This window comes from Microcebus murinus, chromosome 2 (genome assembly GCF_040939455.1).
Source record: "Microcebus murinus isolate Inina chromosome 2, M.murinus_Inina_mat1.0, whole genome shotgun sequence".
Classification (NCBI taxonomy): domain Eukaryota; kingdom Metazoa; phylum Chordata; class Mammalia; order Primates; family Cheirogaleidae; genus Microcebus; species Microcebus murinus.
The window spans coordinates 92,870,924-92,884,582 of NC_134105.1; the positions used below are offsets into that span (position 1 = coordinate 92,870,924).

A 13,659-nucleotide genomic window follows, 5' to 3' on the forward strand; every position below is an offset into this window, starting at 1 on the left:
AAATAGAATCAGATCAGGATAATTAGCAAATTCATCATCTCAAACACTTATAATTTCTTTGTGTTGAAAATGCTCATATCCTTCTAGCTATTTGAAATTATATATTATTGTTAAGTATAGTCATCCTCCAGAGGTATAGAACACTAGAACTTATTTCTCCTAGAAAAGCAAACTTTTAGAGAAGGATTACAATGTAGGGAACACTCCTCTTGTGTATGTATGTGTACTAAAAGTTGGCAATTCAGGGTATTAAAGATTTTTTTTTCTTTTCAACATTGATACAGTGTATAAAAATGATTTGGCTCTTCAAAAACTTGTCTTAGCTTTGCACAGTGGCAGTATTATAGCCAATGAGGTTAATCCAAAGAATAATTATTGCTATTAAAAACTTTTCCCAATACTCCACCATGATGACTTAAAATATAGTCAGCATTGGCAATTTTTGACAGCCTCTACGGAGACTGAAAAAAAAAAAAAGGAAAAAACTTGTCTTAGAGCTAAATATACTAAAATGTCCTTGATAGAGGGCATAAAGCATACACATAAAATAAGAGATCAATAATAACCTGCTTAGAGTGAAATACCTGGACCACAGTTACCAAATGACTGCTATTAATCTGGGAAAATGCTAATAAGCACTTGTCCTGGCCCTAGTGTCTTAATATTTTACATAATTTGCAATTTATAATCTATTTCCTTATCTATAAAACAGTGACAATAATATAATAATATTTCTTCCCCAAAGGATATTAAAACATATTTTAATAATTGCCTTTGAAAAATATAAACTTACATTAAGAATGGTGACCAGTTGATTTTAATCATCACAGAGTAAGAAGAAAGAGTCTTAAGTTGTAACACAGAGGATTTTATTTTCAGATAGTAAATTGTTAGAATGTCGAATAGATTTTTAAAGGAAATTAAGACATTCCTGTCTTTGGAATTCCACAAAAAGAATAAATATTTTCCTTTGGTATGACTTGACTGTTGTTATGAATCTTATAAATAAAATTACTAAATTCTACATATTCTTTGTCAGACAACCAACTTAATAATTTTGTATGCATTTGTAAGAAAATTCTAATAATTCATTATGAATGTTAAAAGTTTCTTAATTAGGCTGGGCGTGGTGGCTCACGCCTGTAATCCTAGCACTCTGGGAGGCCGAGGCGGGTGGATTGCTCGAGGTCAGGAGTTCAAGACCAGCCTGAGCAAGAGCGAGACCCCGTCTCTACTATAAATAGAAAGAAATTAATTGGCCAACTAATATATATAGAAAAAATTAGCCGGGCATGGTGGCGCATGCCTGTAGTCCCAGCTACTTGGGAGGGTGAGGCAGCAGGATTGCTTGAGCCCAGGAGTTTGAGGTTGCTGTGAGCTAGGCTGACGCCATGGCACTCACTCCAGCCTGGGCAACAAAGCGAGACTCTGTCTCAAAAAAAAAAAAAAAGTTTCTTAATTAATACAATATAAGTTTTATCTAGGCATTGGAAGGATAAAATTATTAATCTCATTAAATCACTACAAGTTGAGTAGCACATACGTTCAGTCTATCTAATGTTTTTAACATATCCAATGTTTTTATTTCTCCACTGAAAAAGTCTATACTGATAAGTAACTATAAATCAAAGTAGGACTACAAAATAATAATTCAATCTGCCTATGAAAATTAGTCTCATTGGTTTATAATTTTTTCATTTATTTATTCATCTAATAGTTGTTACTTGGCATGGAATTAAATAAAAAGGATTTGAAAAATTGTCCATTATCCTAAAGAAGTTTATACTTATGTGAGATAGACAGGAAAGTAAACCAAAAACTTATAATACACATCAAATATTAAGTTATATAATGATCCTCCCCTCATACCCTGACAGCTACAAATAGATGGAACAGAATATAAACTCTTTGGAAAAACAAACACCACATGTTTTCACAAATGATTGGGAGTTAAACAATGGGCACACAAGGGCACAAAGAGATATAAAGGACATTGGAAACCAAGAAGTGGGGAGGGTGGGAGGAGACTAAGGGATAAAAACTTACCTATGGGGTACAATAACACTATTCTGGTGATGGGTACCCTAAAAGCCCCGACTTAAGCATTATACAAGGTATACATATAACAAAAACATTTGTACCCCCTTAATATTTTGAAATAGAAAAAAATACACAGGCCGGGAATGGCGGCTCACACCTGTAATCCTAGCATTCTGGGAGGCCAAGGTGAGAGGATTGCTTGAGGTCAGGAGTTCAAGACCAGCTTGAGCAAGAATGAGACCTCATTGATACTAAAAATAGAAAAAAATTAGCCAGGTGCAGTGGCATGTGCCTGTAGTTCTAGCTACTCAGGAGGCTGAGGCAGGAGGATCGCTGGAGCCTTGAGGTTGCATTGAGCTATGATGATGCCATCGATGAGCAAGACTTGTTAAAAAAAAAAAAATACAATTCTTACCTTTTGTAGGAGATACTACTTCTTTTCCAGTGTAAGGGTGTAACTTTACCTTCTTCTTCCCTCTCTTAGATTCAAATATGTCATCTATTTTCAATACAAGCTGAAAAAAAGACCAGAAAAATACAAGTTAAAACCAACACCTATAAGTTTCACAGCTTGATGACAATAATTTATTAGTGATTGTTATTCAGAGAAAAGATCCATTTTATAAATAGAAACCTTTACATTTTTCAATTTTGAATCTAAAATTATTTTTAGTTAGATAATATGTTGTTCTAATACAAAGTCCATATTAATAATCATAAGGGAAGTAGGAAAGGATATTTCCTTTCCAGATAAAGCCAGAACAGGTTCTTAGATTCCTTGTCACTCCACGTCACCACATGCACAAAATGTGACTACTTCATATAGTGACCAAGCCTTTACTATTAAGCTCAAGTTTTGATTTGCCCAGAGTAGGAAGCAGAACACTTATTCAGGTGGAAGGCAGAGTGAGACTCAGTTATTTTTGCTCCCAGGAATTTTTCCCAAAGAAAAGATAATCACACTTCGTTAGTTTTGTCAAAGGGAATACTCTCTTTGCTATTGGGAGTACTAGCATTACAGTTTATTTTAGAAATACGCTATAAAAACAAGATACTCAAATATGTTCAAATACAAAACCTATGTTTTTTTTCTTTCCGATCATCAACCTATGTCTCGAGTAAATAAAATCCAGACCATTTGCATTTAAATTGTTACACAATTGCTTCTCTCCATCCCATAAGCATTATTCATCAGAAATTTTTCTTTACTGCTCGGACAGGGGTGTGTGTGTGTGTGTGTGTGTGTTGTGTGTGTGTGTGAAAGAGAGAGAGAGAGAGAGACAGACAGACCAAGAGACTGACAGACACAGACTGGGGTAAAAAAGAAGAAAGAATTAGAGCTGATCAACACTTTTAAAAGGAGGAATTGATTAGTTTTTCCATGTATACTTTTCTTTTTATCTTAAAATTCCAAGCTTTTCTTAAGTATTAATACTGATTTAACATATTTAATGACTAGAATTCCAATGTTAAAAACAATATACAAGATAACAACCAACAAAGTAGCTTAAGAAAAATGTTCTTGTTTTCTATTTTGTCCTAGTTTCTCTAGCAATCCTGGCAATCAATAGGCAGTGAATCAGTCCAGTGCAAAAAAACAAACAAGAAGCGAGAAACATGTGTTTCCAATATGCAGATTATTCCCATATTTTTGGATGAGTTTGTTCTCTTAAAGATTTTTGTAGCTGCCATTCAAGAGAAATATTGCCAATGTTCTTAAATATTACCATTATAAAAAACAAGAGAATCCAAAATGAAAAATTATCATTAAAGGTTATAGGAAAGATCTATGGGGAATAAATATATATTTGGGGTATATAATGACCCAAAATAGCATAATTATTGATGTGTATTTGAAAAGCATAATCAAAAGTATTATAAAGGAGAGAGAACTGTTCTAAAAATATGAGGCAAAGTGATACATTTAAATTTCGGTTATGAGCTAGCTATATTTAACTTCTAGTTGCAGGAAATATCGTAGAACATTCATCCTAAGAAATGACAGAAACCATACTGCTGTATATACTTGATACTAACAGTAAAAGATATCAGGAAATGTCCTCTAGCAAACAATGCACACAGACTTCCACAGCAAGGATGGAAAAGAAGGGTGGAGAAGAGGCATATGGACTAGATCAGTGATTTTCAAACTATGAACTGAAGCAGTTTCCCTTCCAGGGATAGCTGGAGTCATCAAAAGGAAAAGAAATGAAAACTGCTTTTCTTATGGAATGTTGTTCCTGAAGATACTCCAAAGCCAAAATTTGTATTGCATATGGGATATCATAAAAAGATTTAACCTGAGGAGGATCACAGGTTGAAGTACTAACAGCCTGCTCCTGCCTGACAATCAAGAGTTCATCACTGGCAGGGTGTGGTGGCTCACGTCTGTAATCCTAGCACTCTGGGAGGCCCAGGCAGGAGGATTACTTGAGCTCAGGAGTTTGAGACCCAGTCTCTACTATAAATAGAAAGAAATTAGCTGGTCTCTAGTATAAATAGAAAGAAATTAGCCAAACAACTAAAAATAGAAAAAAATTAGCTGGGCATGGTGGCGCGTGTCTGTAGTCCCAGCTGCCCGGGAGGCTGAGGCAGGAGGATCTCTTAAGCCCAGGAGTTTGAAGTTGCTGTGAGCTAGGCTGACGCCACGGCACTCTAGCCCAGGCATGAGATTGAGACTCTGTCTCAAAAATAAAAGAGTTCATCATCATTTTTTTCTCTCCATTTCTCCTAAAACCTTTAGGAAAATATTAGAAAAGAAAAAACTGGATCCTACCACCTATAATCAGAAAGAGAATAAGCTTTGAGTACTCAAGATCCACAGTACATAAAATACTGACGTGTGAAATCAAAAGCACTATAAAACTTCTAGTCTCATTAAACTCTACAATCCATAATTCCTAAATATTTGTTAATGCTATTCTAAGAACTACATTTTAAATGCAGTCCCTTAGGTGTCTGCATTCTTCTCCCTATGAGCACATGATTTGTTGTTTCTGGGCCATGTGGGAGGCTGTTTGTTGTGCTAACATGATCTCCCTCCCTAAGGACAGAGCTACTGCAGGATGCCTGACACTTCTTTAAGCTTCTGTTTTTATATATTCCTTACTATACACAGGAGAATAAACAATTAAAGATTATTTTTCACCCAGAGAGATCAGCTTAGTGCTTTTTAAAACCTGTGTCTTTAACTTTTCACATATTAAAGAAGTGGGCAGGAAACAAATCGTAAGAATTAAAGTAATTGTGGAACAGAGTATTTCCCAAGGAACCAATCAACAGTTACTAAACCAAGAAATAGCTGTGACTTTTGTTTAATGTTAAAACCAGGTATAAAAATTGTGTAAATGAATATATATAGCTAATTCAGATGGGATTAAGGAAAGGAATATTTAAATGATCTGATTTCTTTATGGCACATTGTTTTGCCAATGCTGGAAATAACCCTGCATTAACAGAAGAACAAAGTAATGTAAGAGTTTAAAAATATTTTCATGTAACTTAAGTGCCTCTCCTAAAAGAAAATATGTCTGTCTACAAATAATCTCAGTGTCTTCATTTTGGTTACAATGGTTCTATAGTTGAGATGATTTACAGACTTACAGCCTTTTTTCCCTTAAGGGAGAAGTCATTTATGTAGTATGGTTGCTGATAATTTCTATTCCCAAGTAATAGGTTTCATTTTTTCTTTCACTGAATGTAAAGTTTTGCCCCAAATTAATGACATATACTTTGTCATTACTGAAAATCTGTTAACTCAGGAACAAAACTGAACTTACTCTGGCAATTTTATATAAATGAATGCATTAGAATAGTGAAGCCAGCTTGATAGAATGCTTTTTTATATAAGATTCTGGTGCTTCCTTGAAACAGGCAGCTGATTTTAATGAGAGCTAAGGTAATCAAAACAAAGTCCTCCACCTAACATCAATTTTCCAAATCCATAAAGAAACTCTGGCAAAAGCCATTCAGGTACTTTTCTTGCATGAGTAAAAATTTAAAACTTAAGGCTGCCTTCCACGTCTTCTAATTCCAGTAGGTCCCCTCTAACTTATCATTCATTTTAGTGTACTGGAATCCTTACCCTTGGAAGATTTTTCCTTTTCCTGTTTGCAACTTCGTCAGCTCGGAAAAGCTTCCATTCAGTTAAAGTGACAGGCAAAGTGGTATCCTTCGTGAGCTTTGATCGTAAATAAGCCTGTGAGTTTTTCACTTCCATGGTCTTCCGGTTAAGGAACTGAGGTTTGGGAGGAAGCTAAAACAAGAGAAGATGTACTGGTAAAGGGTAAGATCATCTAGTTACTGCCTGTGTTCTCCTACAAAGTCAAAGCTATCTCAGAAAAATATTTATCTTTCCTTTAAAGTTGTCTCAAATGAGGATACCATAATTTCTTTCTCACCAATTATAAAAAAGTTTCTCAGGTTTCTAATCCAAAGTTCTTCTACTACAATGTAATCAACTTTCCAGAAAACAACAGCTCATTGAGTCTTCATTAATCAAGCCTTTGCTTTCAGGGGTCTCGAATGCTTTCAGGAACCAGGCAAGTAATTTAAGTCATAGGTTGATGTGAAACTAACTAATAGGGACCAGTGGGAACTATAGTGAACTGAAAAGTTCGTGGCTGTCTAAAGGCACTCATATTCAAAAAAAAATTTTTTTTTTGAGACAGAGTCTCGCTTTGTTGCCCAGGCTAGACTGAGTGCCATGGCGTCAGCCTAGCTCACAGCAACCTCAAACTCCTGGGCTCAAGCAGTCTTTCTGCCTCAGCCTCCTGAGTAGCTGGGACTACAGGCATGCACCACCATGCCCGGCTAATTTTTTCTATATATATATATTAGTTGGCCAATTAATTTCTTTCTATTTATAGTAGAGATGGGGATCTCACTCTTGCTCAGGCTGGTTTCGAACTCCTGACCTCAAGCAATCCTCCCGCCTCGGCCTCCCAGAGTGCTAGGATTACAGGCGTGAGCCACCACTCCCAGCCTGTTAAATTTTTTTTAAGTGCTAAAACAACAAAAACAATAACAAAACAAAACAAAAAGCTGTGTGCTGCTCCTCCAAAAAACCCACCACCAACAATAAAACCTACATTTCAGTGCCTCTTATGTTTTGGTGTCAGTTAAACCATCCTAACCTTTTTTGTAAAGATCATAAACAAGATTCTAATGTTTTCCTCAATTATAATAATTCTCTGGTTATACCTTGGGTACCTTGAAAGCACTTTTAGTGGGTGGTAGCTTCCATGCTGAAGGAGATCTCCACATGGGTAAAGGCTGCACTGGAATATCTTCATATGGATTTTCTTTGGCGGGATCTTAAAAAATAATTTTAAAAATGTTTAAAGAAATTTAATTAAATGGAAAAGTAACCATAGCTAGCAAAGGAAATAAAAAACTGACTATGTTCACCTTTCTTATTCTACATTGCTGTAATGATGTGGGTCTCAAGATCAATAGCACTTTAAGCTGTTAAACCACTTAGGGGTCTAACTGAGCTAAACGAATTCTCAAAATACTGTACTATAAACATGTACTTCTGAACTGAGCAGTCTGTTATACTAGTTGTAAAATTCATTAGGGAATAAAATAATTTATATACCAAAGGTTTCCGTATTAAAAAGAAAAACCTAGAGCAAGACATGCTTGATTGTAAAAGAAAATGTCATTCTATAATTAAGGGCTTCAGCAAATACATTAAATTTAATTGCAAAGTTGTGGGCACCTACATATGATATCCTCATAGATGTTGTCCTCAGATTGTGTGTAATAAAGTGCTGAACCAGAATTTCTTCCAAGTTCTTCATGAATCTTCTGTGAGTTCCGACTTCGAAAGTGCTGAATATCTTCAAATTCAAAGGATTTCCTTAAGAAAGGAGATAGACTTTAAAGTTGTGCCTTTCTAAACTCTAATCTTCAAATTGGTATGGAAGACAAAATCTAAATTAGGGACTTGTATACAAATTACAAAGGTGTTTTATCAGAGATGTAAGAATAATAAACTAGGTCGATGCCCTATATGCATCATGAGAAAACTCAAGACTTTTAGCCAATCACATTCATATTCTTCACTGGGTTCCTTCGTTAAGTGCACTCCCTAATGAAAAGTGGGGCTAAGGCCAGCATGCCCTAATTGAAGTAAAAGAATGTACTTGGTTCTCTACAGGTTTTTATTTTATTTATTTTTTTTATTATCTTTTTTTTAGACACAAAGACCTGGTATCTACAGGTTTTTAAAGATATAAAATGGAAGATTTTCTGATGCTCTTGTCAGTAGATTGTGTTAGGTATTACCTACACTTCTACTTTTTCCTCTTCTTTTTATTGTCCTTCCATATTAATCAACATCTGTATGTTCACATTAGGGCCGTAACCTAAGCTGGGGAATGGAAGTTGATTTGAAAAGGAAATAGAAGCTCAATAATCTTGTATGGAAAATACTTATAAATCATTATCTATAAGCTAAAACATACCTCTTAGATCTTCCTCTAATTTTTCCACCATATTTCTTTGGTTCAGGTTCCTGAGAAGAAGCCAAAGAAGATTCTGCACAAAAATTATTTTCACAGTATCTTTTGTCACAGTTTCTTTCTTTATATGGCATGACACCAGATTCAGATAAATATCTGAATGTCCTACGAGGTTTTGGCAAAGGATTTATAGAAAGTCCACATTCTTGCCCCTCAGGTTCAGAGTAAATATTTTCTAAGCTCTTAGTAATTCCATATGGACTATCTAGAACTCTTAAATTCAGTTCTTTTTCTGAAGAGTCACAATGTTCTAAAGCCAAATTTAAGACTTTATCTGGGGGAAGTGCTTCTATTTTCTTCCACAATATTTGTGAGGTATAGAAGTTTCCTGGGGGTAATGAAGTCTCTGGATCTAAAATAACTTCTTTACAACTTTCAATTTGTTTGACCCGAGAACACACACAATTGGATTCTGATTCATTTTTAAAGAAGCATGTATCATCATATTTATGTTTCTCACTTTCACCCTCATTTTGATCACAGTTTTTGGCATTTTCATTGATACCTAAACCCACATTTTGAGAGCTCGTTACATCCAACTTTTTGCTCTTTCCCTCAGCAAGAGGATTTTTCTTAGAAAGAATCTCTTGGTGACAGTTATTATATCTCACTCCAAAGTCCTTTGGATGCCACTTTTCTGGATTAGATACACCATTAGCCCTTCCTTCCCACTGAGAAATTTTTTGTTTGATGTTTTTACAGTGGCTTCTTGACAATGTCTGAACAGCAGAACGAGAAAAACCAACATCCATGTTCCCAGTTGGGTGCATGACAAGTGATGAATCTTACAAAGGTTCCATTACAAGTAACTGTGAAATGCTGTATTCTTTATCCTGTCAGAATCCACACAATTCCAGTATTTTCCTTTCATGTTTAACTTGGAAATCCCTTTTCAAAAAGAACAATTTTGATCGTTGATCCTTGTTGAAAATGGCTACAATTCTGTCTTGAATAATCCTATTAGAATGAGACAAAAATAGGTTAACACAGTTTTATAGTTTCCTAATTTAAAACTCCATTAAAACATTGCCCACATATCCCTAAATAATTCATACACACTGCATATATAAAAATGTACCTGTCATCTACTAAGTAATTCAACTCCATAAAGGCATTGCTAAGATGATGATATAATAATAACCGGAAAACATTACTTGTGGTATTTCTCAGATTGTCAGCTTTAATGTTCTGCCATATTTACTTTCCTAATGTTAGAAGAGAGTCTCCTGCTGGCCTTAAGGAAGCAAGCTGCCATGCTGTGAACTGCCTCTGGAGAAGGCCACGTGGCAGGGAACTTCAGGGCCCTCTAGGAACTGAGGGCAGCGCCCAGCTGACGGTTAGCAAGAAAATGGGACCCTTAGCCCTATACCCTCAAGAAATTCTGCCAAAAACCACATAAGCTTGGAAGAGGATCCTGAAACACAGCCCAGCCAGCACCTTGACTGCAGTCTTGTGAGACTCTGAGCAGAGGACCCAGTTAAGCTAAGCCCAGACTCCTGACACCAAAAGAAACTGTATGTTATTTTAAACTGCTAAAAAAAATTCCTAAAGTTAGATAGAATGAGGTTTTATAAGAGATTACACACAGGGGCATATAATATTGTTTTGTGATAAATTAATTCTTTTTTTTTTTTTTTTTTTTTTTTGAGACAGAGTTTCGCTTTGTTGCCTAGGCTAGAGTGAGTGCCATGGCGTCAGCCTAGCTCACAGCAACCTCAATCTCCTGGGCTCAAGGGATCCTTCTGTCTCAGCCTCCCAAGTAGCTGGGACTACAGGCATGAGCCACCATGCCCGGCTAAGTTTTTCTATATATATTAGTTGGCCAATTAGTTTCTTTCTATTTATAGTAGAGACGGGGTCTCGCTCTTGCTCAGGCTGGTTTTGAACTCCTGACCTCGAGCAATCCACCCGCCTCGGCCTCCCAGAGAGCTAGGATTACAGGCGTGAGCCACCGCGCCCGGCCTGATAAATTAATTCTTTATGAAACCTTCTCTCTCCCTCTCTCTTTGTTTAAAGATAGGCTTTTTCTTTGTTGCCAGGCTGGAGCACAGAGGCGCAATCGTAGCTCACTGCAGCCTCGAACTCCTTGGCTCATGTGATCCTCTTGCCTCAGCTTCCCAAGTAGCTGGGACTACCGGCATGCGCCACCAGGCCCGGCTATTTTTTAAAGTATTTTTTGTGTAGATGGGGTCTTGCTAAGTTGCCCAGGCTGGTCTCAAACTCCTGGCCTCAAGCAATCCTCCTGCTTTGATCTCCCAAAGTGCTCGGATTATAGATGTGAGCCAGGCAAAAACCACCTCTTAATGAAACAAGGACCAATAGAGTATTATAAAGAGCATAAGTGAACAGAATTACATCTCAAATAACCAAAAAAGTTTATGTATACGTCCACAGCAACAGCCACTTAATCTGGAAACATACCAATAACTAATTTCCTCTTCCTGTCCTATGTTGATTGATAATATTAGCCAATCACATACCCTTATGTCAACTTTCTGATTAGTAGCACAGGATTCCATATACACTAGAGATAACCCCCAGTGCCCATTAACTATCAGTTGCTTTAAAATTTAAAAACCTAGGCGGGGCGCGGTGGCTCCCACCTGTAATCCTAGCACTCTGGGAGGCACGCAGATTGCTCAAGGTCAGGAGTTAGAAACCAGCCTGAGCAAGAGCGAGACCCTGTCTCTACTAAAAAAGATAGAAACAAATTAATTGGACAAGTAAATATATATAGAAAAAATTAGCGGGGCATGGTGGTGCATGCCTGCAGTCCCAGCTACTCCGGAGACTGAGGCAGAAGGATCGCTTGAGCCCAGGAGATTGAGGTTGCTGTGAGCTAGGCTGACGCCATGGCACTCTAGGGCGGGCAAAACAAAGTAAGACTCTGTCTCAAAAAAAATAAAATAAAATAAAAATAAAATTTAATAACCTATTTTGTCACTGATAACTGAACTTTCCACATCTCTGCCACCACACCCTTGACCCAAATCAGCACAAATACTTATAGCCACTGTCACATTCCTTCCCTTCACATAGAGGCTTCATTCAGTTAGACCCATAAATTGTTTCCTCAAATGAAAATTTGGCAGAAAACTTTTCCTACCAACTGAGTAAAGACCTTATCTCTGGTTATAAATAGCAACTGATTCAAAACTTCCTGAGGCAGGGGTCATCCTTCCTTTAGCTTTGTCTGTGTGGCCCTGATTAACATGCAGGAAAGTATCTTAGTCTAGCTCTGTCAGTACAGCTGACCAAAACTGATATATATATATACTACATGCACACAAAATTTATTCTTAGCAGAGCAACTGCTAATCAGGACTTTAATCAACTTTCATTTAAACCATTCCTACAAGTTTGTAGGAAAACCAGCTTTGCCAGCAAATAAACTGGTGACAGTCTGATGCAAAAAAAAAAAAAAAAAATCATTCCAAAAATCCTTAAGAAATTAAACTCATGTGAGTAGAAAAACTGTAACAATACCCAAAGCCCCAAATATCAACTGTTGAACAGCACTCATGATAAAAGACTAATTCATTAAATTTAAAGATCTAATTTGCTATTATTGATTATTGTAACTTTGAAAATCCTCTCCTTGCTTCTGATGTTTATAGGAAATTCCTAACAATTTTAGGTATCCTTGAGACTCAGATTTTCTTCATCATAGACAAGATAGGACTTCTTTTCCCTCTAGCTCCTGGGTGGGCGCCTAGAGATTTTTGGCAGTCCTTGTTAACCCTTTCTTTACTATTCCATGGTTAATGTATTTTATATGTGAAGGGGTAAAACAGAAAAAAAATGATGAAAATTACCAGGGCTAAAATAATTTTTTAACTTGAAATTTACTGGCAACAAATGGCTAAATCTATAGAATTCACACACAAATATAAATGATGTGTATTATGGTGTTCCAGTAGCAATAAAGTAGGATAGCAGCATAAGACACTCCAAAAATAGGTAGGTATTGTAAAGAAATATCCCACTTGCTCCTACATGTATGTATCAATGCATCATACCTTTCAAAAAATAAACAATTTCAAAAATAAAAAAGTTTTAATGCATTTTAACTAGATCTATGATTATATTTACAATACAGACAATTTCTCTTTATAGTTGATTTCACAGTTCCAACTTATGCCAAATGAACTTACACCCTTTATAATGTAGCTTGCCTATTCCAACATACAGGTCGTGATTTTGTTTCTTTCAAAAAAATAAGAATTGCTCACCAAACAAGAGTTGTCTCAATTGTTTCCATACAGGAACCTTATGTTTGCCCCTTTAATCTAATTATATTCTGAGCCACCTTGCTCCTCAGTACCTCCTCCCCCATGGCTCTCCTCGCCTGCAAAATCTTTTATACCCCATCCCTGAGCCCCCCAGTTTCTTGCCTTGACCTACACTATTGGTAGACATTCCAACCCGTAAGTGCTGGCCCAGCTTTCAAGTCCTATATCTTGCCCAAGCTTCATCTTTGGAAAACTTTTTAAAGCCAACATATTCACACACTTGTCTCTAGGGATTGCTTTCTTTAGCTTGCTTTAACAATTCTAACTGAAACAGAGGGTAAAAAAATCTAACAGCTTCAAAAATTAAAAAAAAAATCATTTTGTTTCTTCTCTTAATACCACAAAATGAGTCAAAGACTTCTCTAGCTCAGCCAGAACTCACAAAAAGAGAAGGAAGAGCACACATGACAACAATGGGCAGTCTCAAGAGAAGAAACAGCAGTAGTCATTCAGTTCCTCATGTGAACAAAAGAAGTATAACTACGGAAAAATCAAGCATGGTTTTGAAAAATATGATAAAACAGAATGCTTGGAGATGATTCTTAATCATGTCACTTTGTTTTTATTTTCATCCAAGAAATAAAAAAAATGTAGTAGTTTATCACCTTCAAATATAATTTATAACATAACCTCTCATATATAGAATTCTGTGATTTTAGTATATTAAAAGAAACCAATATGAATTCATTCAGGTAAATTAAATTCTCTTTGGGAAGGAGGATACTGATTCTCTATTTTTACTAACTCAAGTCTTATATAGTGCAAGTTTAACACGCCAAATCCCTCAAGATATTTTATTT

General features: G+C 36.1%; 1 protein-coding gene and 1 non-coding gene across 3 annotated transcripts in view; one reads left to right on the forward strand and one right to left on the reverse strand.

Annotated features, from left to right (window-relative positions):
- DENND2C (DENN domain containing 2C) overlaps nt 1-13,659 on the reverse strand; it is a 74,363-nt gene that overhangs the window by 29,094 nt on the left and 31,610 nt on the right. For both annotated transcript variants that reach the window (XM_012778407.3, XM_020282199.2), the window contains exons 2-6: nt 8,511-9,524; nt 7,767-7,903; nt 7,243-7,355; nt 6,125-6,295; nt 2,456-2,555 (exon numbers count right to left, since the gene is read on the reverse strand). In XM_012778407.3, coding sequence (XP_012633861.3) covers nt 2,456-2,555; nt 6,125-6,295; nt 7,243-7,355; nt 7,767-7,903; nt 8,511-9,337 — 1,348 coding nt within the window. In that variant the 5' untranslated portion in view covers nt 9,338-9,524. The remainder of the gene's footprint in view (nt 1-2,455; nt 2,556-6,124; nt 6,296-7,242; nt 7,356-7,766; nt 7,904-8,510; nt 9,525-13,659) is intronic.
- LOC142869662 (U4 spliceosomal RNA) lies at nt 322-461 on the forward strand. The gene has a single exon (XR_012918242.1). It is a non-coding gene; the product is annotated as a U4 spliceosomal RNA (small nuclear RNA).